Source organism: Pelodiscus sinensis, chromosome 4, assembly GCF_049634645.1.
Source record: "Pelodiscus sinensis isolate JC-2024 chromosome 4, ASM4963464v1, whole genome shotgun sequence".
Taxonomy (NCBI): domain Eukaryota; kingdom Metazoa; phylum Chordata; order Testudines; family Trionychidae; genus Pelodiscus; species Pelodiscus sinensis.
Genome location: NC_134714.1, coordinates 128,836,370 through 128,860,087, shown reverse-complemented (window position 1 = coordinate 128,860,087; position 23,718 = coordinate 128,836,370). Strand labels below are relative to the sequence as shown.

The 23,718-nt window shown below is 56.9% G+C and overlaps 2 protein-coding genes across 5 annotated transcripts in view; one reads left to right on the top strand and one right to left on the bottom strand.

The window, feature by feature from the left end:
• Window positions 1–15,163, top strand: part of LOC102461502 (E3 ubiquitin-protein ligase TRIM58-like) — a 39,293-nt gene extending 24,130 nt beyond the window's left edge. For 3 of the 4 annotated variants that reach the window (XM_075929026.1, XM_075929024.1, XM_075929023.1), the window contains 6 exons: window positions 4,615–5,086; window positions 5,900–5,995; window positions 8,288–8,518; window positions 10,341–10,363; window positions 10,449–10,561; window positions 12,715–15,163. In XM_075929026.1, the coding sequence (XP_075785141.1) occupies window positions 4,658–5,086; window positions 5,900–5,995; window positions 8,288–8,518; window positions 10,341–10,363; window positions 10,449–10,561; window positions 12,715–13,274 (1,452 nt within the window). In that variant the 5' untranslated portion in view covers window positions 4,615–4,657 and the 3' untranslated portion in view covers window positions 13,275–15,163. Of the gene's footprint in view, window positions 1–2,117; window positions 2,344–4,614; window positions 5,087–5,899; window positions 5,996–8,287; window positions 8,519–10,340; window positions 10,364–10,448; window positions 10,562–12,714 lie in introns of those variants that run through there. The other variant, XM_075929025.1, reaches the window with a different exon arrangement.
• A 1,384-nt stretch (window positions 15,164–16,547) lies between these two features.
• Window positions 16,548–22,853, bottom strand: LOC106731639 (uncharacterized). Its single transcript, XM_075929107.1, has 3 exons — window positions 22,696–22,853; window positions 22,076–22,232; window positions 16,548–19,102 (listed from the first exon to the last, which is right to left on the bottom strand). Exons 2-3 carry the CDS (start codon window positions 22,143–22,145, stop codon window positions 18,366–18,368), a joined length of 807 nt encoding a protein of 268 aa, XP_075785222.1. The 5' UTR covers window positions 22,146–22,232; window positions 22,696–22,853; the 3' UTR covers window positions 16,548–18,365.
• Window positions 22,854–23,718: the final 865 nt, after the last annotated feature.

Below are 23,718 nucleotides of genomic sequence, written 5' to 3'. Positions count from 1 at the left end.
AGTCACTGGGAGTGACGGGGGTGGAGTCTGCAAACGAGCAGGGAGAGCAGGGAACGGGGCTTAGGCAAAGGGGCAGAGTGGGTGTAGGGGCAGAGCGGAGTGGTTCTCCCAGGTCCTGCACACTGTGACGGACCAGGCCGGGTCTGGGCACGGCTGAGGGCGTCTGTTCAGGGTGAATTGCTCAGACTCGGGGCTCCTTACAACCCCAGACTGGAGACCTTCCCAAAAAGGCCACACACCAGTCACACGGAGAGCTCCAGCTACCTATCTGGCCAGGCTGAAGCCTCATGAGCAAAACCCCTCTGACCCCACAGCTCTCCCTGTGCCCCAATCTCACCTACCCCGAACGGGTTCTTCCGGTCCCAAGAAACCAGCCACAGGTCCCAGTCAATTTACACTCTGGATCTTACCCACAAGACCACGCTGAGCCAATCCTTTAGAATCTAAAATCTAAAGGTTGATTACTAAAAGAAAGAAAATCCTGAGAGTAAGGTTGTTGAGGAGAATACATTACATGCACCGAATCGCCCAGTTCTCAATGCAGGCTCTTAGCAGAGATGTTACAACTGCTGGCTTAAAAGTCTCTGGTGTACGTCCTAGGTCAGGACGGGTCCACGGTTCTTCCTGGCTCGTTGTTCCCCACAAGGCTGCATCTGGGATCAAGAGCAGAGCTGAAGACCAAAACGGAGTCTGCCGCATGGCATTTTATATCCACCCTTGGTCTCTTCCAAACTGGAGTGGGTCACACGGCCCAGGGACCTATCCTTGTGTCCCAAGCCAGCAGTCATTATTCTGGCTGGTCTGCAGGCATCCAAATTCATTCCCCAGGTGTGTCTTTGGCACCTAGAGATCCATTGTCCCTGGAGCTTTGCTAATTAGCATAGACACTGAACGAACATTCCTGGCCCATAGCTCTGCCTCAGAGAGAAAATTTTCCAGCATCAACACAGTGTGCACGCTCATAACGCCACACACAGACATTATACAAGTACATGAATAGCATCTACAGAATCAGTAGAACAGAAGCTTTCATGTGACACCTCACATGACCCCCTTTGTACAGACTTTTGGGGCAACCACCCCCCCCATGGGTGCAAGAGTGATCTTTAGAATCCAATAACGTGACACCCCCGCCTGCAGGAACTGGCACACTGCACCCACTCAGCCCCCAGGCACTTGGCCAGGTTTGGCCCCCAGCCCCTTCGGCATAGCCCCGCCCCTAAACAAATAGAGGGGGAGGGGAAGGTGCGGTCCCAGTTTCTTCCCACCCTACCCCCCCCTCCGTGGCTTCCACCCCCGGCCCCTCAGAGGTGCTGCCGGACGCAAGGCGGAGCCAGGCTGGGCTGATGGGAAGGGGGCATGCGGCTGCAGGACTGGCAGAAGCCTGGGGGAGCAGTGTCCGTGGGCAAGGCAGTGCCCAGGAGCCCAGGTGGGTATGTGCGCTGGGGGGTGTCACTGGGGCAGGCCCATTCCCTGCCCTAGGCAGCAGGCTTTGGTGGGCAGGTACCTGGGCCAGGGGTTGCTCTCAGCTGCCCCCTCAGCTTTCAGAGCTGGGAGGCGGAAGAGCAGCAGATGAGAAGGGGGGGTTACTGGCAAAGGCAACTATTGGAAAAGTTTAGCTCCTGTCCGCCGCCCCCCCCCGTGCTGCCCTGGGGGAGGCGCAAGAGGGGCAGAGGAGGGACAGCGTTGCATGGGCAGGTGGGGGGGGGTAATACGCTGGAGGGGGCAGCTCTGTCATCCTTGGCGCTGCTGCTGCCGCCGGAGCCTGGGGGGGGGATTGGGAGGTGAGTGTTGATTTGTGCCCCGTGGGAAGCTGCCCAATGGGCAAGGTGGGAAGCAGCACCTGCAGGCAACAGGGCCACAGGGATGCGCTGGGGGCGGGTCCCCACAGCGCCCATTGGCTGGGGACAGAGCACTGGGGGCCCCTTGAAGCTGTGGGGAGGGGACGGTGCCCGCGAATGGCACCCGCATCGCGTCTTGCAGCCCACAGTCGCGTTGCCCTGAGGGGCCGCGGGTGGCCCTCCACAGGCCGAGCCATCAGCTCCGCTAGTCACTGTGAATCACCCTCTGCCGCACTTCGCGCCTCCCGCCCCGCGGCCCTGCGCAGTCTGCCTGCCCCTGGGCACCAGGGCTGCCGGTTTGAGTCAGTCCGAGTCCGGGAGGTGTCAGCACACGACCTAGTCTGTAATGAAAGACGAATTCCTGGAGGCGCACTGGGAACGCCCTCTGCCCAGACAGCAGCAGGCAGGGCAAGGTTCACTCAGCTGGTTTCCTCTTGTGCTGGGAGTTTTCGCCCTGAGCTTGGAGCCCTGACCTGAGCAAGCAGCCCAGACCTTCCGGGAGGTAAAGAATTTGGTTTTGCCTCCTTGCCCTCCCCTTTCTGTCTGCCTCATTCCCCCTCCCCCTACCGCTCTCAGTCTCCCCTTCCCCCACAGTCTTTCTCCATTTCCAACTTGTCCCTTCCGTGCAGGCAGCACCCTCTTGCTGATCAGTTTCTGTGACGGGATCTCTGCAGGCCTCGATGAGGAGGATTCACAAGCTGAGAGTGTTTTCAGCTCAGCACAGTCCTGCTCCCATCCCTCCCCTACCACGGGTCAGACAAGATGGCATCTGTCATGCTTGTGTCCTGGCAGGGAGGGGAATGATCCGGACTCCTCTTTGGGAGCTGCTAATTTGAGGAAGGCCCCCCTAAATCTTTAACATCTCCTGGCTCATCAAAAGCTAAGCATGGGGCACTTCCAGCCCACTTAATTAGCCTCATTTAGCACCGGTCCTACAATTGACAGGCACTTTTATTTTTCTATTATAGATACTTGGTTTCTGTTGTTTCCATTCCAGGTCATCTGAGGAAGTGGGTTTTTGCCCACATGAAAGCTCCTGATTCTGTATATTTTTGTTAGTTTCTAAGGGTGCGTCTCCATCCTTATAATAGTAATAATAATATTATTATTCCGGAATAATAATGCGAGCATCTATGCAGCAATTACGTTATTTCGAAATAAATTTGAAATAACGGACGGCTTATTCCGTTTTCTGTAGACTTCATGCCACAAGAAATAACACCTCTTCTGAAATAACTATTTTGGAATAGCAGTCATGTGGACACTCCATTGCTGCTATTTCGAAATAGCTCCTCAGGCTCATTCAAAGTAATTACTTCCCAGTGCTTCCTGGGGCTCTAAACCGAGATAGCTCATCCGCATTAGGGAAGCCTGCCTCGGACTAATTTTGAGGCTTCCCTGTAATGTAGACGTGCTATATCGAAATAAGCTGTTTTGGAGTATTTCTTCCAGAATAGCTTATTCTGAAACAAGCGTGCAGTGTTGACGCACCCTAAGGTGTCACAGGATTGCTCGTTGTTTTTAAAGTTACCGACTAATACGGCGACCTCTCTGAGACCCATAAATCAGGACACTTCCAAAAAACACCCACAATTAGTCTGTTTATTTGTTCTCTGGCATCAATGCCGTGTAGGGTCGTGTTTCTGTCAGCTGTTCTCTCCAGTAATGAGAGCTGCTGGAAATTGATGCGTCAGAACATGCCTGGAGATTCCCCCCGAGTCTAGAGAGTCCAGGAGTCAGGGTTTGAAAAAACATGAAATCTCACCAGAGCTAGCCGTGCTAGGAAAGGGCAGGGGCTGTAGCTGGCGTCTTGCCCAACCCCAGCAGGCTTGAGCAAGTCCGTGAATTGTTTTGGGGGCTGTCGCCAGTGCTTAGGTTGCGCCCCCTCAGCTACGCACCCAAGACAAGTGCCTCCCTCGCCTCGCCCTGCAGCCGATACTGCGGTGATGGGTCCGTACAGCGAGAGCTGAAAAGGCTGAGCTGTAACAGACTCATACCATGCCCTGTCTGGAGGGGGGTTACATTTGCCGGCAAACTCACCTTCTGAGCAAGGTCCCTCTTCCTAGGTAGGAGTTGGGTCTCCATAAGCAAGGGTGGTCGGACCTCTACCAAGGCTCTTGGGTCTGTGTGGTGTGTTGAGGTCTGTGTGTGCACTGCAAGTTAACACGTTACGGTTGTTGTTGGTGAGACTGTTTGCAGGCTAATGGGCTCTCGAGGGGAAAGTGCTTCTCAGGGGAGACTGCAGGCCTCCTGACCGGGGGAGGGGAACAGAGAAGGCAATTGCTCTGAGGCCCAATGATTTAAAGGGCCCCCGGGGCTCCTGGCCACTGCTGTACGACTACAGCAGTGAGTGTGTGGCGGGGGGGGTGGGTCCTTTAAATCGCCGCCGGAGCTCTCTGCTGTGTGCTCCGGGTGGCTCTGAGGGCTGGAGGGACACACCACACTCCGGGCAGCCCTGAGAGGCTGGCTGTCCCCCTCCTTCTGCCCAAAGTCCTGCCCCTTCTGGGAGCGCAGAGCTGGCCCCTCCCCCCACCATGCCCAGGGTCCCACACAGACTGTCAGCCCCCCTGGGAGACTGCAGTTAGTCTGCAGACAGACTGCCCAGGCCCTAGAGCAAGCTGAGTGGCCTGGGCCTCGCTGCCGTAGGGAGCCGCCTGCCTTGTGGGATTCTCCAGGAGTTGTGCTCTGAATTCTAGGACTTCAAGTAGCCTGGCGCTGCACCCTTCCCGCAAGAGAGTTGAATGTTTTCCTCTCCTTTCTGTGCGTGCGCCAGGAGCACCGCACTCTGTGTTACAGGGCGGCCCTAGAGCGGCACCATGGCCTCGGCAAGCCCGGTGGAGAAGCTGCAGGAGGAGGCCGTCTGCCCCATCTGCCTGGAGTTCTTCACCGAGCCAGTGAGCATCGACTGTGGGCATAACTTCTGCCGGGCCTGCATCCACCGGCACTGTGAGACGTGGGGGCAGGAAAGCCCCGGTCGGCCCTTCCGGTGCCCCGTCTGCAAAGGGCAGTTCAAGGACGACAATTTCCGGCCCAACCGGGTGCTGGCCAACATGGTAGAGAGCATCCTGAAGCTGAGGGCGGCGGGGGGAGAGGAGCGGGCGGAGCCGCTCTGCCAGCACCACCAGGAGAAGCTGAAGCTGTTCTGTGAGGAGGACGGGAAGGCTATCTGCTTGGTGTGCCGGGAGTCCCAACAGCACCGGGAACACAGGGTGGCACCCCTGGAGGAGGCTGCCCAAGCCCACAAGGTGAGAATCCACCCGTGCCGGGGCTCCTGGTGAGCTGAGTGCGAATCACAGCCACCGGCGCAACTGGGGGCTCCTCGCAACGGCCGCCACTGCGTTGGAAAATCTTCTCTTGTGTCTGAGAAAGTGCTGTTCCCACAGCAGGGGGCAGCCTGGGCTGCTTGTCCATGCCCTGCGCCGGCCCTCAGGGTTCCTGGTTCAGGTCCCGGCTCTGACACAAACAGAGTGAAAAACGACTCCGGGGTTTCTTCATAGCCACCGAGTGGGGGAGGGGGAACCATGAATATTTTCCACAAAATTATCCATGCCGAGAAAAAGAGACTGTTTTTCTTTGGGCAGGGGAACTTCTAAGCCAGCCTGCGGAGAAGCTTTATTTATAGAGGAGCCTGTGGTGTGCTTTTACAGGCCACCCTGGGCGACTGATCCCAGGCAGATGCACCGGAAGTGCCCTAAAAGTGGCACTCCCAAACCGTGGCCCCTCCTCCTTCACCAGCCTTTCCCCTGAGGCTTTTCCCCTGCACCACCAGCCTTTCCCCTGCACCATCCCTTTGCCCCAAGACCCCCTCTCCTGAACCGCCTCTTGCCCCAAGACTCCACCTCCCCCACTTCTCCGTCCCTTCACCCCGTTCAGGCGCCCCAGGCCTGTGGATCTTAACCCCACGCCGCTCCTGCTGGCGCTCCCAGGCCAGGGGGCATTCGCTGAGAGGCAGTAGCAGCTGTACAGCCTCCTCCACAGGTCACAGGTCAGCACACTGGCAGGGGCATGGCCCCCCAAGAGGCCCTCCTGCCCTGACCGGTGCTGCTCTTCCCCCTCAGGCCAGAGTCCAGCAAGCCCTGACTCTGCTCAGGGAGAAGATGGAAGCTGCCAAGCGTCTGGAGACCAAGGAGGCCAGGAAGGTCAAGGAATGGCAGGTGAGTGTCTCCCTGAAAATCTAGGCCAGTTCACCCCAACCTCCTGGAGTCTGGGTCGCCCGGCGTCAGCTCAGCAGGGCCCCCGCGGCTGCCGTGATGCGAACGAATGAGAGCCAGGAACGGGCTGGCGACTCGGTCTGTGTTTAGCGATGACCCCGGCTCAGGGATCGGTGGGGACTCAGCCAGGGGCCCTTTTAGCCCCGTGACTGTAGCTGTCCAAGCCAGCAGGGCTCTGTGTGACCCTCTGGCCAGGCCTCCCGCCTATTCCAGGCCGGAGAATTCCCCCAGTGATTCCTGCCACCAGCCCGGTAACTCCTGGCCGAGCTAGAGCGGAGCTTTGAGACGGACGCCCCGTCCCCACTGGCAGGCTCCCAGGGGTAGATAGACCCATGCAAGTGCCGTAGCTGTTGTGGGGACCAGAGAACATGTTAGCACAGCTGTAAGGGGACGTGGCTGTCCCGGCTCTAGGATGCGGCTCCTCTGTCCCCTGGGGGACCCTCTGCGTGGGCTTTGAACCTCCATCGGTCTGCGTGGGATCCTGAGAGTCTGCTGCGCTCAGACCCCGTGTCTCCTCCATGTGGGAGCACTGGCCTAGTGGCCCATTCCAAAGCCGGGCAGACGTCTTATAGCAGCCGTGCTGTGGGTGTGGCCCTGGGGACAAACCCAGAAGGATCCAGAGATGATAAAAGGTCTCCGAGCACATCCCCCCCTTTCCTGGAAACCTGCCAACTCTCCCTCTCTCCCAGGGTCTGACTTCCCCCCCGGCTAGCTCTCCTTAGCGCTGCGGGACCTTTCTCTCGCCCTTGAGTGCTGAACCTCCCTCCCTCCACAGGTCTGAGCCATGCCTGGGCAAACCTGTCTGGCAGGGCTGAGCCAGGGCACCAAAGCGAATGGCTCTTGCATTGTTCTTCCAGTGTTTCCGAGAAGCACATCCCTGGATCCATCTCCCCCTCCCCAAGTACCTTTCCCCACATCCCTGCTCAGTGGCAGATTAGCCACTGGCTCAACGGGGCCCAAGCACAGGGAGTCTGGTCAATTGGGCACCCCCTTTGCCCCTACCCGCCCCACCCATCTGCCTGGCTCTCCTGCTGGGGAGCGGGAAAGCCCTCATGCTCTGCCCCCCAAGGGGTGGAGGGTGCTGCAAGTAGAAGGAGTAGGGAGGGGACCCCACTTGCTCTGGCCTAGGGCCCCACAAAACCGTAATCTGCCTCCGGCCCTGCTATCAAGCTGGATAGATCCATTACGACTGTGAACTTCACAGTAACCCAATCAAGATATAGACTCTAGACCATGGGTTCCCAAACTGGGGTGTGTGTGTGTGAAGAAATCCAGCCCCCCCCTTCAATTCTCCCCCCTCTAAGTTTTGCTGCTATTTTCAGTCCCGGTCACCCCCCCCTCCCCCCTTTTTTTTTTTGCTCAACAAATTTTGATGCTATTGGAGGTGGGGGGCATGAGTGTTTCTCAAAAATCAAAAAGGGAGGGGCGTGATGCCGAAAAGTTTGGGAACCGCTGCTCTAGACCATTGTGAACAGCTCAAAATCTGTTGCAGCTGTGTGAACAGCTTTAACATCCTCTACTCCAGACTGGAAGGTAGGCCAGTATATTTCCCCCCACCCCACCCCACCCCACCCCACTCCGGACAGATCTTCATTCCTGATTTTTGATGGGACGTTTCCGAATGGAATTAAGATCTTCCTCATATTTGGAGCCAACATATGAAGTTCCCCCTTTGGGGCCAACGATTCCCTGGGAGACTTAACAGCTCAGCCCCCTTCACTTCCCAAAAAGAAGACAGGTGATTTGAGGGTGGTGCCGAAATACCTCTGTGGGAGAAAACGTTGGCTACTGAAGGGCTCTTTGATCTAGCAGCAAATGGCAGAACGAGAGCCGGGAGCAGAAGCCAGACCAATTCAAATGAGGTAGAAGGCGCAAATTATTAACACCAAGGGCAATTAACCTCTGGAGCAAATTCCTAGGGGAATTGGTGGACGCTCCATCTCTTAATGGCTTTCCATCTAGACAGGATGCCTATCAGGAAAACACTTTGGTGATTCACAAGTTATTGGGCTTAGGACAGAGGTAACTGAGTGCAATTCAATAGCCGTGCTCAGGGCTGCCGACCAGAGACAGGGGAGCAAAGGGGGCAATTATCCAACTACCCCTTTCTCCGCACTTTCTCTGTGTTTCAAACCCATGTTCCGGGTGGGGAGAGGCAGGCTGGCTGGCTGGTTGGCGTGTAAGCAGCAGGCAGTTTTTCCTCCGCCCAGATGGGATTTGGACTTCTTCCGGCAGGAGAAAGTGCAGGTCCAGCGCCAGATCATCGTCTCCGAGTTCGAGAAGATCCGCCAGTTCCTGTCGGAGGAGGAGCAGCTGCTGCTGGAGAAGCTGGCAAAGGAGGAGGAGGGCTTTATGCAGAGAGCATGGGCCATTCTCGCTGACCTCTCGGAGCAGTGCTCTGCCCTGGGCAAGCTCATCACAGAGCTGGAGGACAAAAGCCGGCAGTCGTCTGTGCAGCTGCTAGAGGTGAGAGTGGGTCGGATGTGGAGGTGGGGTGGTTAGGCGAGGAAGGCACTGGGCAGCGATGTGGGATGCCTGGGTTTTAATCCCACCCTGCCACCTCTGTGTGACTGTTCCTTCTGGGGGCCTCAGCTTCCATCTCTGTTGAGAACATAAGAACGGCCAGACTGGATCAGACCAAAGGTCCATCTAGCCCAGTGTCCTGTCTGCCAACAGTGGCCAATGGCAGGTGCCCCAGAGGGAGGGAACAGAACAGGGAATCATCAATTGATCCTCCCCTGCCACCCATTCCCAGCCTCTGACCAACAGAGGCTAGGGGCACCATCCCTGTGTTGTACTTAAAAGAAGTACTCGGGATCTTTTTCAGGGGGATAAGGCAACACGCCACATTTACTGATCACACATAGAATAATTAACAGTTATCATATGCATATGATATATATATATAAGTCACTCATGCACTCACACACACACACACACAAGCACACTCCGTCTTGCTGTTGTTACCAACAAGTTGCTCCCCTTAACTGCACTGGCCAGGTGAGTTAGATGGGGAAGGGGTGGAGCCGGGCTTCTGCCGATCCGGATCGATGCTCCGATGGTGACAAGACGAAACCCGGGGTCCTCTGCAAGACACCTCACTTTTATAGCATCCCTCTCATATGCAAATATATATCCCAGATTCAAACTCTGGGTCTGTGTCCGTTGGTCCCTTTGTGCTGCAGAGAGGGTGTTTTCCAAAGAAGGTGCCTGCTTCTAATCCCCAAGGCCGTCAATATGTCTGGTCTTCTTTCTTCAGCCCACTTGACAGCTTGGGTCTGGCTTCCACCCCCCTTCAACTGGTGTAGCTGTCTGGAGGTGCTTGGCTCCCAAGTCTTACTCATTCACACCTCATTCATTCAACAGGGCAATTAATTACAGAGTGGGGGAAAGAGAGTGGGGGAACATCTTATTCTGCTACAAGTTTTCTATATAGGGTTCTAATACAAAGTTATTTCAAGCAGCCCCTTGCACAAGCTTGAGCATGCCCTGGGGCACGGGGGGGGGGGGGGGCTGTTTCTGGCTACATAGGATTATATTCTTAACAGTTCTAAGTTATGTGACCTAATACATTATATTCTAAAGGGGCAATAATAATAATAAATCTAAACATTTAACAATCTTAACAAACAATAATAATAATAATAATAATAATAAGAAGAAGAATTAATAATAAATCTAAACACTTTAAGTTGTGGGGAACAAATTATGGGGAGTCACTTCCATTTGGGGGAATCACATTTTTAATACATTGATATGTTATCCCTACACCTGCCCATCCCAGTTAATAAGTTGATGGACCTTCATGAATTTATCTGGTTCTTTTTTGAACCCTGTTAAAGTTCTGGTCTTTACCACATCCTCCGGCAAGGAGTTCCACAGGTTGACTGTGCGCTGCAGGAAGAAAGACTTCCTTTTGTTCGTTTTAAACCTGCTACCTGTTAACTGATGCCCATTGGTAGAGCCGATTGGGAAATGACTAGACAATTTACCCAGCATTGCTAGGGTCCTTAACTCAATGCATATTTGTTATTTGGAAAATAAAATGAAAATGTACACGCTGCCTTTAAATCATTGCTCTGGGGTGGGGCTAGGGATGAGGAGTTCAGTATGCAGGCTGCCCCGGAGGAGAGCTGTTTCCCTCTGCAGAAAAAGATTTTGTTGTATTCAGACATGCAAGGTGAGGTGTGGGGGGAGGTTGGACAAAACCCCAAATTTAAAAATGTTTATTTGCTAAACAAGCCTTTTCCACAGCCGACACTGATTCTTTTCCCTTTCCCCTCTGCAGTGGGCGAGGCATTCGCTGAGCAGGTAGGTAGCTGCGGTCCATCTCCCTTCCATTTCTGCAAGGGCGGTTGTGCTGGGAGCTGAGATAACAAGGCATTTCTCCTGGTAGAGCTGAAACGGCCCGACTCTGGGAGCCAGAAGCCAGGCCCACTGACGTGAAGACTAGATACAGCTTCCCGGAACATTGCCTGGAGATGAGGACAATGCTACAGAGATTTAAGAGTGAGTGGAAATGGAAATTGCTGGGGATCCCAGAGAGAACAGAGGAATAAACCCTCCATTAAAAGGGTGGGGGGTTAACTTGATACTCGGATGCATAAACAGGGGAATCTGGAGTAGGGGCAGCGAGGTTATTCTGCCTTTCTATTTAACACGGGTGCAGCCCCAGCTGGAATCCTGCATCCGGTTCTAGTGCCCACAATTCCAGCAGGATGTTGATAAACTGAAGAGGGGTCAGGAAGAGCCACAGGAAGGGCTGAAAATCTGCCATCTAGTGAGAGTCTAGGAGCTCAGTCACTGTAGCTGGACAAAGAAAAGGTTCAGGGTTGACAGCCTCACCAGGCCCCTGAGCAAGGTAAGAGGGGGCCCTGGAAGGGGCGGAGCCTCAAGCAGAAGGGGTGGGGCCAAGGCAGACAACCCTCTGCGGCCCCCCCTTCCTGCCCCCAGTCCTCAGTGCTGCCTAGAGCGCACTGCACTGTGCTCCGGCAGTGATTTAAAGGGCTTGGAGCTCCGGGCACCACAGCAGCAGTGGCCACGCTCTAAGCCTTTTGTATTGCTGGGCCCTGGGGCAGTTTTCCCCTTTGCACTCCCTGTCGGTAGGCTTGGGGGTGACTTGATTAGAGTCTGAAAGGACTTACCCGGGGAGCAAATGTTTAATAATAGAGGCCTCTTCCGGCGAGCAGAGCAAGGTCTGACAAGATCCAGTGGCGGCTAGTTGAAGACAACCTCAGACTGTGAATACAATGTGACTTTTTAACAGTGGGGGTGACTGTGGTAGATTCTCCATCACTGGCAATTTTTAATTCAGGTTTGGATGGTTTATTTTTTCTCCTAAAAGATCCCTTCCAGTTCAAACAGAAATTAGTTCAGAGACATCCCTGTAAGCTGAGCGCTTGGGCAGCCACCCACAAGCAATTCCAATGCCTCCCAGCTGATCAACAGAGTGTCCACAGCCAGCAGAATGGCTTTCTACTGGTGGTGCACATCTGTGCATGCCTTGGTGCACAGAACAAAATTTATTCTGCCCATGGATGGAAAAAATTAGAGGGAACATTTGCATCTTAAGGTGCTGTGTTACTCAGGAAGTCAGACCAGATTGACAGTCGTCCTTTCTGGCCTTGGTATCGATTTGCAGTTAGAGGAGGGTGCAGGTTGTGGTCGTATGGGTGTGCACATAGAGAGAGGTAGGCCCACAGTCGGATAGGGATGTTTAATATCATTTAATTGAATAGTCGATTAACCTCATGAATTCTTATCGGTTACTTGACTATTTTATAGTCCCCAGGGGTGGGGCCGGCATCCAGTGTGCTCCAGCCCCAATCCCGAGCAGCCCCCTGCCACTCCACGCTGCTGCCTCTGTATCAGAGGCAGCAGCACAGGGTGCCAGGCGGGAGCTGGTCTGCTAGAGGAGACAGTTTAAAAACCAGCTCCTTTCACGGACTGGCTGCCTGTCACCCCGCACTGTTGCCTCTGATACAGAGGCAGCAACGCGGGGTGGCAGCAGCCCCTGACTGGGGGTGTGTGTCTAAGCTCCTAGATCCTGCATGAGCTGGAACTGAGCCAGGCTGCCTGCCAGCCTGGCTCCTAATGCACTTTAAATGCAGAGTCGCAGTGGGGGTAGGTCCTGGACCTGTCGCAAACTGGAACTGAGCAGGCTGCTGACCAGCCTGCTAATACATTTATTGGTAAGGGCGGAGGAGTGGGGGGGCAGGAATGCATGTAGTCTGTAACATTAATCAATAAGCTTTTGCTTATCAGTTAATCGGTTACTCGACTACACAGTTACATCCCTAATGTGGGGACATGGCTGCGATACAGAGAATGGAGCTTTGTATTGGAGGTGGGACCATGGTGTGGGGCAGTGTTGCCTGTAAGCTGGAGGCTTCTGCAGCCAATCAGGAGAGATTCCAATGCTGCCTCACCGATTAGCTGAGTGCCCATTGGTCGGTTTTGTGTTTCTCCTGGTGGTGCACATGCACACATGCCTCGGTGCACATAAAATTATTCCACACATGGATGGAAAAGATTAGAGGGAATGTTGGTGTGGGGTGGGGCTGTACTCTGGGGACGTGGCCAGTGGCCAGGTGGTCTTTGGTCCGTGAAGTGTCGGCTGTAGGCCTCAGCAGTGCCCGTCTAACTCCCTTCTCTTCCTCCAGCGGATGTGACTCTGGACCCTGAGACAGCCCACATGTGCTTGGAGCTGTCCGCGGACCGGCGCGGTGTGCGGCTGAGGGAGCAGCAGCGGGCCGTGCCGCCCCACCCCAAGCGTTTCGACACGTACCGCTGTGTGCTGGGTGCGGCGGGGCTCGGTGCGGGCCGGCACTACTGGGAGGTGGAGGTGGAGGCGGGCGACAAGGCCTACTGGACCCTGGGCGTGGCGCGAGCCTCGCTGCGCAGGAAGGGCTGGTTCAGCCTGGAGCAGGAGGAGGGCGTCTGGGCCGTGCGCCTCCTCCGGGGCCAGTATCAAGCCCTCACCTGCCCCGAGACCAGCCTGTCGCCAAGCCGCAGCCCTGAGCTCCTGGGCGTCTTCCTGGACTGGGATAGAGGGAGCGTCACCTTCTACGAAGCCGAGGGCATGGAGCCCATCTTCTCCTTCGCCACCGGCGCCCCCTTCGCCGAGCCGCTCTACCCCTTCTTCTGGCTCATGTGCCCCGGCACCAGCCTCAGGGTTCGGCCCTCGTGGGACCCAAGGTGCGAGGGGGGGAAGCAGGCGTGACGGGCTGGGGAATGGCACAGGGGCGGGCAGCAACCCTTGCCCCATGCCCTGCCCACGATGTCCAGCGGGTGAGGGGGCTCCCTCACCTTGACAGGAGCGGGGGTGGGGTGCTGACAGCCAGCTCCCCTCTCCCCAGCTCTCAGGGACAAGGAGGGGTCACTTCCCACATGTGCATACCCCTCCCTCCACCCCCGTGCAATTGGAACAATACCCCTCCCCCAGCCACGTGCACCACCACCCTCGCACACCAGCAGATCCGCGGCAAACCCAGGCATTGTTAAGGGGCAGAGATGGCAGGGATGGGCCTAGTTGCTCAGTGGCACGGGCTTGCCCCCGGCTGGGGCGTCACTGCTCCCCGAGAGCCCTCACGCTGCTGGGTTTGGTCAGGACTGTTTTTGGAATAAACCGAATGTAACGACGAGGCGGGTGGGGAGGTGCGTGGGGAGGCATGGATGCGTGACCCCCCTGGGAAGGAAAATGGGAGCTACTCAGAGCCCTGGGCTCAGTGTCTCGGCCGCCTAACTCACAAAGACATTTGGGGTGGGGGGAGCCCGTCCTGGAGCCCCTGTATTATCTGCACTGAGGGGGCTGCACTCGGGGACTTGAGAGTCCAAAACGAGAGTCGGAAGCCATTCGGGCAGGCACCACGTCCGGGGTTGCAGGATGGACCCATCAAGAGCCCATTATTATTTATTTTGACCTTGCATCTACCCAGATCTGGGGGCTTGTGACGGGCACTGCTCAGTTGCAGGCCCTGCCTGAGTCTGTCGGGAGCCTGAGACACTTGCTGTGAGCGGGGGCGGGGGGAAGGTGTTGCCCTGTGAAACTCCACACTGGGCACTTGCTGGGATGGTGTGATGGGCCTCCCCTCCCCCCATGCTTTATAAAATGGGCCTATGGACATTAATTTATGTAACTCAAAGGTGCTTTGAGCAAATGTTTTCGTGTAACTCATCAATCTTCAAGTCATGAGCGGCTGGTTCTGTTTATTTTACTTTGATGTGTGTATCATTTTCGCATGTAAAGTTAGACATATGGGCTGTGTCTACACTGGGCCACTTATTCCGGAAAAGCAGCCGCTTTTCCAGAATAAGCTGCGAGCTGTCTACACTGGCCCCTTGAATTTCCGGAAAAGCACTGACGATCTACTATAAGAAATCAGCTGCTTTTCTGGAAAAACTATGCTGCTCCCGCTCGGGCAAAAGTCCTTTTTTCAGAAAACTGTTCCAGAAAAGGACCAGTGTAGACAGCCCAGTAGAGTTTTCCGCAAAAAAGCCCCGATTGCGAAAATGACGATCAGGGCTCTTTTCCGGAAAAGCGCGTCTACATTGGCCATGGACGCTTTTCCAGAAAAAGGGCTTTTCCAGAAAAGCATCCTGCCAATGTAGACGCTCTTTTTCTGGAAATACTTATAACGGAAAACTGTTCTGTTTTAAGCATTTCCGGAAATTCATGCCAATGTAGACGGAGCCATCGAGTGGGTTTCAAATGTCTGAATGAGAGGAATCAAGGGTGTTACCCTCAAAGTCTCGATAAGCAACTGTTAAACAAACTCTCTCGTCCTTATATCAACGCAGCGGTTGGCAGGGAGTGGACTCAATTCTTTAAAAAAGAACAGGAAAGCAGAGGCCTGGGTCTTTTAGCTGGGCTACACCTGAAGGAAGGAGCCAAAGATCCCAGAGTGGGGAGACAGGCCTAGTTTGCAGGGGCAGCCGGAAAAGAGGTTTTAGGGTGAGTTTGAAAAGTTTGTGCTGAGGATTCAGTGGAGAATTAGCCACCCGTTTTTGTTTCTTTTGATTTGTAACCTACTTTGCTCTGCCTGTTCTCACTTATTACCACTTCAATCCTACTGCTTCGACTTCATAAAATCACTTTTACTTTCTAGCAAACCCAGAGTAAATAATTATTACCTGGGGGAGCAACCAGTGTGCACATTCCCCCTTTCATTGTTGAAGGGAGCTTACCTAATGCTTGGGGGTTTGATCCCAGCTGGGGAGTGCTATCCCAGGATGCTGCGCCCTAAACTGCACTCTCCTTGGACCTGAAGAGCTTCAGTGTTCGTACTGCTTCTGGGGGGCAGGGATCCTGGGATACCACTGGGCAGGGCAGGGATCTCAGCCTTCTGGGGGGCAGGGATCCTGGGATACCACTGGGCGGGGCAGGGATCTCAGCCTTCTGGGGGGCAGGGATCCTGGGATACCACTGGGCGGGGCAGGGATCTCAGCCTTCTGGGGGGCAGGGATCCTGGGATACCACTGGGCGGGGCAGGGATCTCAGCCTTCTGGGGGGGCAGGGATCCTGGGATACCACTGGGCGGGGCAGGGATCTCAGCCTTCTGGGGGGGCAGGGATCCTGGGATACCACTGGGCGGGGCAGGGATCTCAGCCTTCTGGGGGGCAGGGATCCTGGGATACCACTGGGCGGGGCAGGGATCTCAGCCTTCTGGGGGGCAGGGATCCTGGGATACCACTGGGCGGGGCAGGGATCTCAGCCTTCTGGGGGGGCAGGGATCTCAGCCTTCTGGGGGGGCAGGGAACTCAGCCCGGAGAGCGGGAAGGCAAGTGGCAGTGGCCGTGACAGCAGCCCTCAGTCTCCGTCCCTCCCATAGCTCCACTACCCTTCATCCCACATCCCCTTCCCCGTTCCTTCATCCTGCTGTGCTTTCTGCCCTGCACTCCCTCTGCCCCTCCACCGTGTGTCCTAGGCCTAGAACTCCTACCCCTCCCACCCCCACACAGCAATCCCTGGGAACAAGCCCCCACCCCCACCACTCCCGGGAGCATTAGGCACTGTGGGAAAACCCGCCTGCCTCCTCCTGGGGCATGATGGGAGACAAGGGCTGAATTCCCTCAATTCACTGAGTGTGGTGAGGGGCTTTGGGGTCTGCATCGCCCCCTGCTGGGCGCTGGATCCTAGCGGCACTGGCGTGTGCGCTCCCTGGGTCCGTGGGGTCTAAGGCAAGGAGGAAGCTCAGGTCTGGCTGTGCAGACGGTGTGAGGGCAGGATGCTCAGGGTCGCCAGTGTGCACGTGGATAAACTGGATTCTGCAGCCACGGAAGTTGGGCTCAGGCCAACGAGTGGAAGGAGAAGGGAAAAGGCCCCATGTCACACTCCCTGCCCCCCAAGCCACCCAGCCCCTGACCTGGGGAAGGCCAGAGAGAGGCCCTTAGCCCATTCCCCATGAGCCAGCCAGTCCTACCAAACTCCGCCTTCCCCACAGTGCCAGTCCTCCCCTGCAGTCCCCTCTCCCCCGACCACACGGGCGCTGCCAGGCTGGGCTGTTGTTGTTTATTTGAGTTACAGTGGGGCCTACGGGCCAAGTGCCCGCTGGGCCGGGCACTGCATGGACACAGACCCAAGAGAGAGCCCCTGCCCCCAAGAGATCACTCTCTGAAGGGAGAACATCAACCCTGGAACAGCCCAGGGGCCCATGCAACCGTGTCCCAGCTCTGACAGTGGCCAGGAGCAGTCAGTGCGGAGGGAGGAGTGTGGGGCCTGCGTTGGGCAGCTGTGGGAAGAGGTGGTTTGCTCCCGGCCTGCGGCTGTGTCAGGCTGTGAAGACAGGCCAGGCGTGACTAGCGACGATGAATAGCCGTAAACAGTCTCCTTGCCCTCCTGGACCCTGCTGTGCAGCTCCTCTGCAGGGGTGAAGCGCCCTCTGTCCATCCGCCCCCAATCCATTCCCTGAGACGTGTTCAGGTCTTGGACTCGGATGCATCAAGCGGCAATGAGTTCCACAGGGCATGGCGAAGGGCACTTCCTTTCACTGGCTGGAAAGGGGCTGTCTTTTGGCAATGTCCTGATTGAAGTGTGGATACCAGGACTGGACGCAGGATCCAGGCACAGTCTCCCTAAAGCTGCATGCAGTGGGAACAGCCCTTCTCTGCTCTGACTTTGTATTTCCCTGCTCAGAGAGTGCAGGAAGGAGTTACCCTCTGAATCGCCGTGCTGCATAATGTAATTGCCTATATCCTGTCAGGGCCTCTGCTTTCTAGGGTACCCTCCCCACTCTGCTGGTCTGGCCGGCATCCCTGGGTCCCAGAAAGATGACCTGGCATTTGGCTGTATTAAAAAGCACCTTGTTTGAATGATCATAGAATTTAAGACCAGAAGGGACCATCACGATCATGTTGTCTGATGTCCTGCTCCTTGCGGGCCACTGAGCCTCCCTCCAGCCTCTCCTGTGACAGGCCCAGAGCCTCTGGCTGAGCTACCGACGTCCCCAAATCGGGGTTTAAAGATTTCAAGGGACTGAGTATCCACTGTTTGCACCCGTTCAAGCCGCCCAGTGAGCCGAGCCCCACGCTGCAGAGGAAGGCGAAAATCCACCAGGGTCTCTTTGTCTATCTGAGCCTGGGGGGGAAATTCCCTCCTGAGCCTCAAATAGGGCACAGAGTTAGACCTGGAGCATGCGGGTGAGATCCATGAGCCAGTTCTGCTCCCAGAGCTACTCCCCAGCCCCCCACCCGCCTGTGGGCCCCCAGCAAGCTTTGCCCCAATGTCTGATACTCAGAGGGGATGCCAAGTAGACTCCACACTTGATCCTCCAGCCGGCACCCCCAGCTCCTCCCTATCCCAGTCCTCAGGGACTGTCTCTCTAGAGTTCTTCCCCAGCTTCCTGGCACCCACCCCCAGCTTCCTGGCACCCACCCCTCTGGATCTCTGGCCCCGTGGCTGAGCCGTGGCAAGCCCCAAGCCCGGGTGAGTCCTCTGGTGCCTGAGCAGGGCTGAGCTCTGGCAGAAGCCCTTCTCTCTCCAGGTGCACCTGAAAGGCGTCACCCTAGCATGGGTCGTCAGATGGGCACTGAGAGCTGACAGCTGGGGGGAGCTTTTCCCGCACTGGCAGCAGCTGTGCGACCTCAGCAGGCCGTGAGTCCTCTGGTGCCTGGCCAGGGCAGCCTGGCGCTGGAAGGCTTTCCCGCAAGCCGTGCACTGGTGGGGCATCTCCTCCCCGTGGGCACTGCTCCAGTGGCTTGGAAGCTCGGTGCTGGCCCCCAAGCCAGCTCCGCAGACAGGGCACTAGTGGGCCGGAGTGGCGTGGGCCTGCTGGTGGGCGAGGAGGTTGGCGTTGAGGCTAAAGGCCGTGTCGCACTATTCGCACTTGTAGGCCTTGTCTCCAGCGTGGACCCGCTGGTGGATGAGGAAGTCTGAGTTCTGGGTGAAGGCATTGCCGCATTGGTGGCAGCGGTAGGGTTTTTCCCCGGTGTGGGTGCGCCAGTGCACCGTCAGGGTGGATCTCATGCGAAAGCACTTGCCACACACGGTGCACTGGTAGGGGCGCTCCCCGGTGTGGGTGCGGCGGTGGACCACCAGGTCGGAGCGCTGTCTGAAGGCCTTGCCACAGTCGGGGCAGGGGAAGGGGCGCTCGCCAGTGTGGGTGCGGCGGTGCATGGCGATGTGGGCGTGCCGGGCGAAGCTTTTCCCGCACTGGAGGCAGCGGTAGGGCTTGTCGCCGGCATGGCTGCGCAGGTGAGAGGCCAGGTTGGAGGAGTCGGTGAAACGGCGGCCGCAGTCTGGGCAGCGGTAGGGGCGCTCGCCGGTGTGGGTGCCCTGGTGCTTCACCAGGTGGGAGCTCCGGCTGAAGGTCTTGCCGCACTCGCCGCACTGGAACGGCCGCTCCCCCGTGTGCATGCGCCGGTGCTGGGCCAGGTGCGAGGCCCAGACAAATCTCTTCCCGCACTCAGGGCATGTCTTGCACCCAGTGCTCCCCGCCCCCCGTGTTCCATCCAGCTGGGCCTCAGCCCCACGCTGGCCCTCCGGTGCCTTCCCTGACAATGCTCCATCCTGCCACGGACTCTCCTCCTTCGCCCTGCACAGCTGCTCAGGGTCTGGGGGAAGGAAACAGGAGACAATTAACAGCTCGGAGAGGGGAATCTTGGGAGAGAGAAAAATCAGTGACTGAGATGAGGGCCCATCACGCCAGGCACTGCACAGACACAGAGTGACTGAGATCAGGGCCCTGTCACGCCGGGCACTGCACAGACACAGAGTGACTGAGATCAGGGCCCGTCACACCGGGCACTGCACAGACACACAGTGACTGAGATCAGGGCCCTGTCACGCCGGGCACTGCACAGACACACAGTGACTGAGATCAGGGCCCTGTCACGCCGGGCACTGCACAGACACACAGTGACTGAGATCAGGGCCCTGTCACGCCGGGCACTGCACAGACACACAGTGACTGAGATCAGGGCCCTGTCACGCCGGGCACTGCACAGACACACAGTGACTGAGATCAGGGCCCTGTCACGCCGGGCACTGCACAGACACACAGTGACTGAGATCAGGGCCCTGTCACGCCGGGCACTGCACAGACACACAGTGACTGAGATCAGGGCCCTGTCACGCCGGGCACTGCACAGACACACAGTGACTGAGATCAGGGCCCTGTCACGCCGGGCACTGCACAGACACACAGTGACTGAGATCAGGGCCCTGTCACGTCGGGCACTGCACAGACACACAGTGACTGAGATCAGGGCCCTGTCACGCCGGGCACTGCACAGACACACAGTGACTGAGATCAGGGCCCTGTCACGCCGGGCACTGCACAGACACACAGTGACTGAGATCAGGGCCCATCACGCCAGGCACTGCACAGACACACAGTGACTGAGATCAGGGCCCGTCACACCGGGCACTGCACAGACACAGTGATGAGCTAGGCTGCGAGTTAGGAGCCAGTGTTTGTCTGGGAGAGGAATGGACCAATGGGAGAGCTCTCCTAGGGGTGGGCTGGATTCTCCCTCTGTCTGTGGGGGTATGTCTACACTACCCTCCTAGTTCGAACTAGGAGGGTAATGTATGCATACCGCACTTGCTAATGAAGCCCGGGATTTGAATTTCCCGGGCTTCATTAGCATAAGCGGGGAGCCGCCATTTTTAAATCCCCGCTGCTTCGAACCCCGTGTAGCGCGGCTACACGGGGCTCGAACTAGGTAGTTCGGACTAGGGTGCCTATTCCGAACTACCGGTACACCTCGTTTCACGAGGAGTACCGGTAGTTCGGAATAGGACCCTAGTCCGAACTACCTAGTTCGAGCCCCGTGTAGCCGCGCTACACGGGGTTCGAAGCAGCGGGGATTTAAAAATGGCGGCTCCCCGCTTATGCTAATGAAGCCCGGGAAATTCAAATCCCGGGCTTCATTAGCAAGTGCGGTATGCATACATTACCCCGCTAGTTCGAACTAGCGGGGTAGTGTAGACATACCCTGGGAGATGGGGCATGTGTGTCCATCTGTCGGTGGAGATGGGGTGTCTGTTTCTCAAAGCTGAGCTCTAACTCGGCCCCGAGTTAGTGGGCCGGGGAGATCCTGGGCCGGAGCTCCGCTGTCCCTGAAGTCTATAGCATTCTAAGGCATTATGACCTGGAAAGGGGCAGATTGTGTCCTCATCACCAGCCCCTTGCCTGCAGAGCGGCCAGGGAGATTCAACAGGGCGGAGTGAAATCTCTCCTCCCGCCCGGTGGAGCCTTTGCTCTGCTCACCACAGAGGGATGGCTGGCAAAGGGCCGCAGCTCCTGCCCAAAGCGAGTTAAGGCCAGTGCAAGCCAGGCGTGCCATGGCCCGGAGGGACTCGTGCAGTTATGACAGTGCAAGTCTCGTCACACTATAAAACTTCTGTCCCGGCTTCCAGCCTGAAGCATTTTCCGTTGCTTCAGAAGTCTTGGCTCTGGATTTCCATCACGGTCTCTAGCTCCCTGTGGCGGGAGGCACCAACCCCGCACTGGGCATGAAAAAGTAAACCGGCGCTACCTGGATGAGAAAGCTCCGCCCCCCCACAGCCCTACTGAGCATGCTCCAGCTGGGGACTGGCTATAAAGGCCGGTGGAGCAGCTCAGTTGAGGCTGATTGCTGCAGAGGAAGGTGCTGCTGCTGTAAGGAGATGCTAAGGGAGGCCTGAACTGCAGATGCCAGTCAGAGGGGATGAAAGAAGTTGATGTCAGGGAGGTGGGTAGGGACTAGCCCAAGTGGGGAGTTTAAAAAAACCCCCAAGAGCTCAGTGTGTTGCTGGTGAATTCCCTGCTGAGCTAATGGTGGGACACGCACACCACAGACAGAGCCCTGGGCTGGGACTGATGGAGAGGGAGGGCCTGGAGCCCTCATCCCATTAACCCCCAAGGGAGGTGCTGTGACTGTTGACTCTGGCCGCTAGGCCTTACTGCCCTCGGACAGGGAGCTATTGATACTGACTCTAGCCATTAGGAGTCACTGCCCTAAGGGAAGGGTGTGATAACTGAGTCAGGCCACTAGGCCCCACCGCCCTGAGGGAAGGACTCTAGCCACTGGGCCTCACCACCCTGAGAGAAGGGCTGTTGTACTGACTGTGGCCAGAAGGCTGGACTGTTGTAGGGGAGCAGGGGTGTAGTGAGAGGACCTTGCCCATAGGGACTGGAACATGGGGTGGGATGCTCAGTGAGGGGCCGGAGAGGTGTAAAACCCTGCCAAGGAAGGGGCCGGGCACACCCACCCTGTGACATCCCCTCTTTCTGGAAACCTGGGTGTGTCTTACACACACACACACATCTCTGGGGCCTGATAACCCGGCCTCCAGGCAGTCTGCCGGGGGGCAGTAGAATTTTTGACAAGGGGATGTTGCCTGGTACTGTGCAAAACCCGAATAATTTCCAGTGTGTTGCAGATTCCCCCATCCACAAAAAGCCTTAAGGAGCTGTGAGAACTTGGGGCCTGCTGTTGAGCTCACTGGGATGGGACAGACCTGGGCTGCAGCAGGGGGCGCTCACCCCGGCCTCCCTGGGATACGGGCATGGCTCAGTGATGCTCCCCCAGCGCCCTCACCTCTGTGGATGCCTTGCGGCCCGGCCGTGTCCTCTGAGCCCTGGAGTTCCAGGAGGCACCGTGCTTCCATCCAGGAGATGCTGGTGGGTTTGGGAACTGGGCAGGGCAAGCGGGAGATTTTTCTCCAGCCCCCGAAAAGGGTCGACTCCTGAGAGTTCTGAGGGAGGGGAAAAAAAAACCTCTTGAATTATGTTGCCAAACCAGGAGGGTGACTCTGCACGCACCCGGCTTCTTTTCTTTCTAAAATGTCCGTGGGAAGCAGCCCCCACGTTGCGGCTGGCTCTGGGGACTAGAGCGCAAACGGGGAGCTGAAAAGGCTCCTCCCGGCTGCAGAGAGGTTTGGGGGCGATCTGTCGTGTCCGGCGAGGAGCGGGGTCGGCCCAGGCCCCTGGGGACGAGTCCACACGCGCCCCAGCCTGGCGTTTCTTGTACTGTCACCTAGCAGGAGAATCCTGCAGGGTGCCAAGATAAACCTCACAGAGCAGAGAGGGGCACAGCCACCGGGAGGGGCTGCCCGTGGCAAGTCCTAAGCACCAGCAGCTACCCCCAGCTCCAACCCACCAGCCCCCACGGCCCTCCCAGAGCCGGGGACAGAGCCTAGCAGCTCTCAACCCCAGCACCTGGCTGCTGCTGGTCCAAATGGCCTCCCAGGCACCGGGGGATGCTCAGAGCTGGTCCCCAGGATCCCACAGCGCCGGGGCCCAGGGAGCAGGAAGGGAGGCACCAGGCAGACGGGGAAGACAGCAGCTGCACGACCGGGAAGTGGAAGTGCAAGCTGGCAAAGCCTCTTCAGCACAGGCTAAGAGAGAAAAACCGGAGCTTTGCTTCCCAGAGCCAGAGCCATCTAGTGGCTCCTGCCCCAGAGCTGCATCCCCAGACAGACAGGGATGTGCAGACCCAGAGGTGACTTCTAGAGAGGCTCAGATTCCAGGGGCTGCTCTGGGGTATTGGGAGTCAAGGCAGACTCTGGATTTGTGGGCTTTAAAAGATCATCAGCACAGCGTTTAATCTGGCACCATGGGCCACGCAAAAAAGATTCAAATGCTGCTCAGCTGATTAGCAGAGTGCTCACAGCCGTCAGCCTGTGTTTCTACTGGTGGTGCACAGATGCACGTGCCTTGGGGCACAAAATTTATTCTACACATTTTGTGGAAAAAAGTTAGAGGGAACACGGAGCGGAGGTTTCACAATCAATAGACACCCCCCTGAGAGGAACAGGCATTTTTCAGGCCTTGAAGACGCAGGCCAATGCTGTGGTCACCGTGTATAAGCCATGCCACGGAACAGAACCCAGGAATCCAAATTCCTAGACCTGACCCCGGCAGCATCCTGCCGCCCCTCTCCTGTCCTTGGCTTGCAGAGCTCACGAGCCCCTGCTCTTCTCTAGCCGTCACTTGTGTGCTTGCTTGTGTGTGTGTGTGAGGCTGTGTATGTGTGTTTCACAACCGAGCTAGGCAGAGCGTCAACCCCAGTCAGCTTCCTTTCTCAGTCCAGGGGCAGGTGCCTTGCTGATAGCAAGGGAAAAGTCCCACAATTGTAGGGAACTTTCCTGGCTCCTACACGACCCGGGGGATCTGGGTTAGTGGAAGGATCTGAGCCCCTCCTCCCACTTCCTTTACCCAGAGACCTCCCTAACCTTAAGA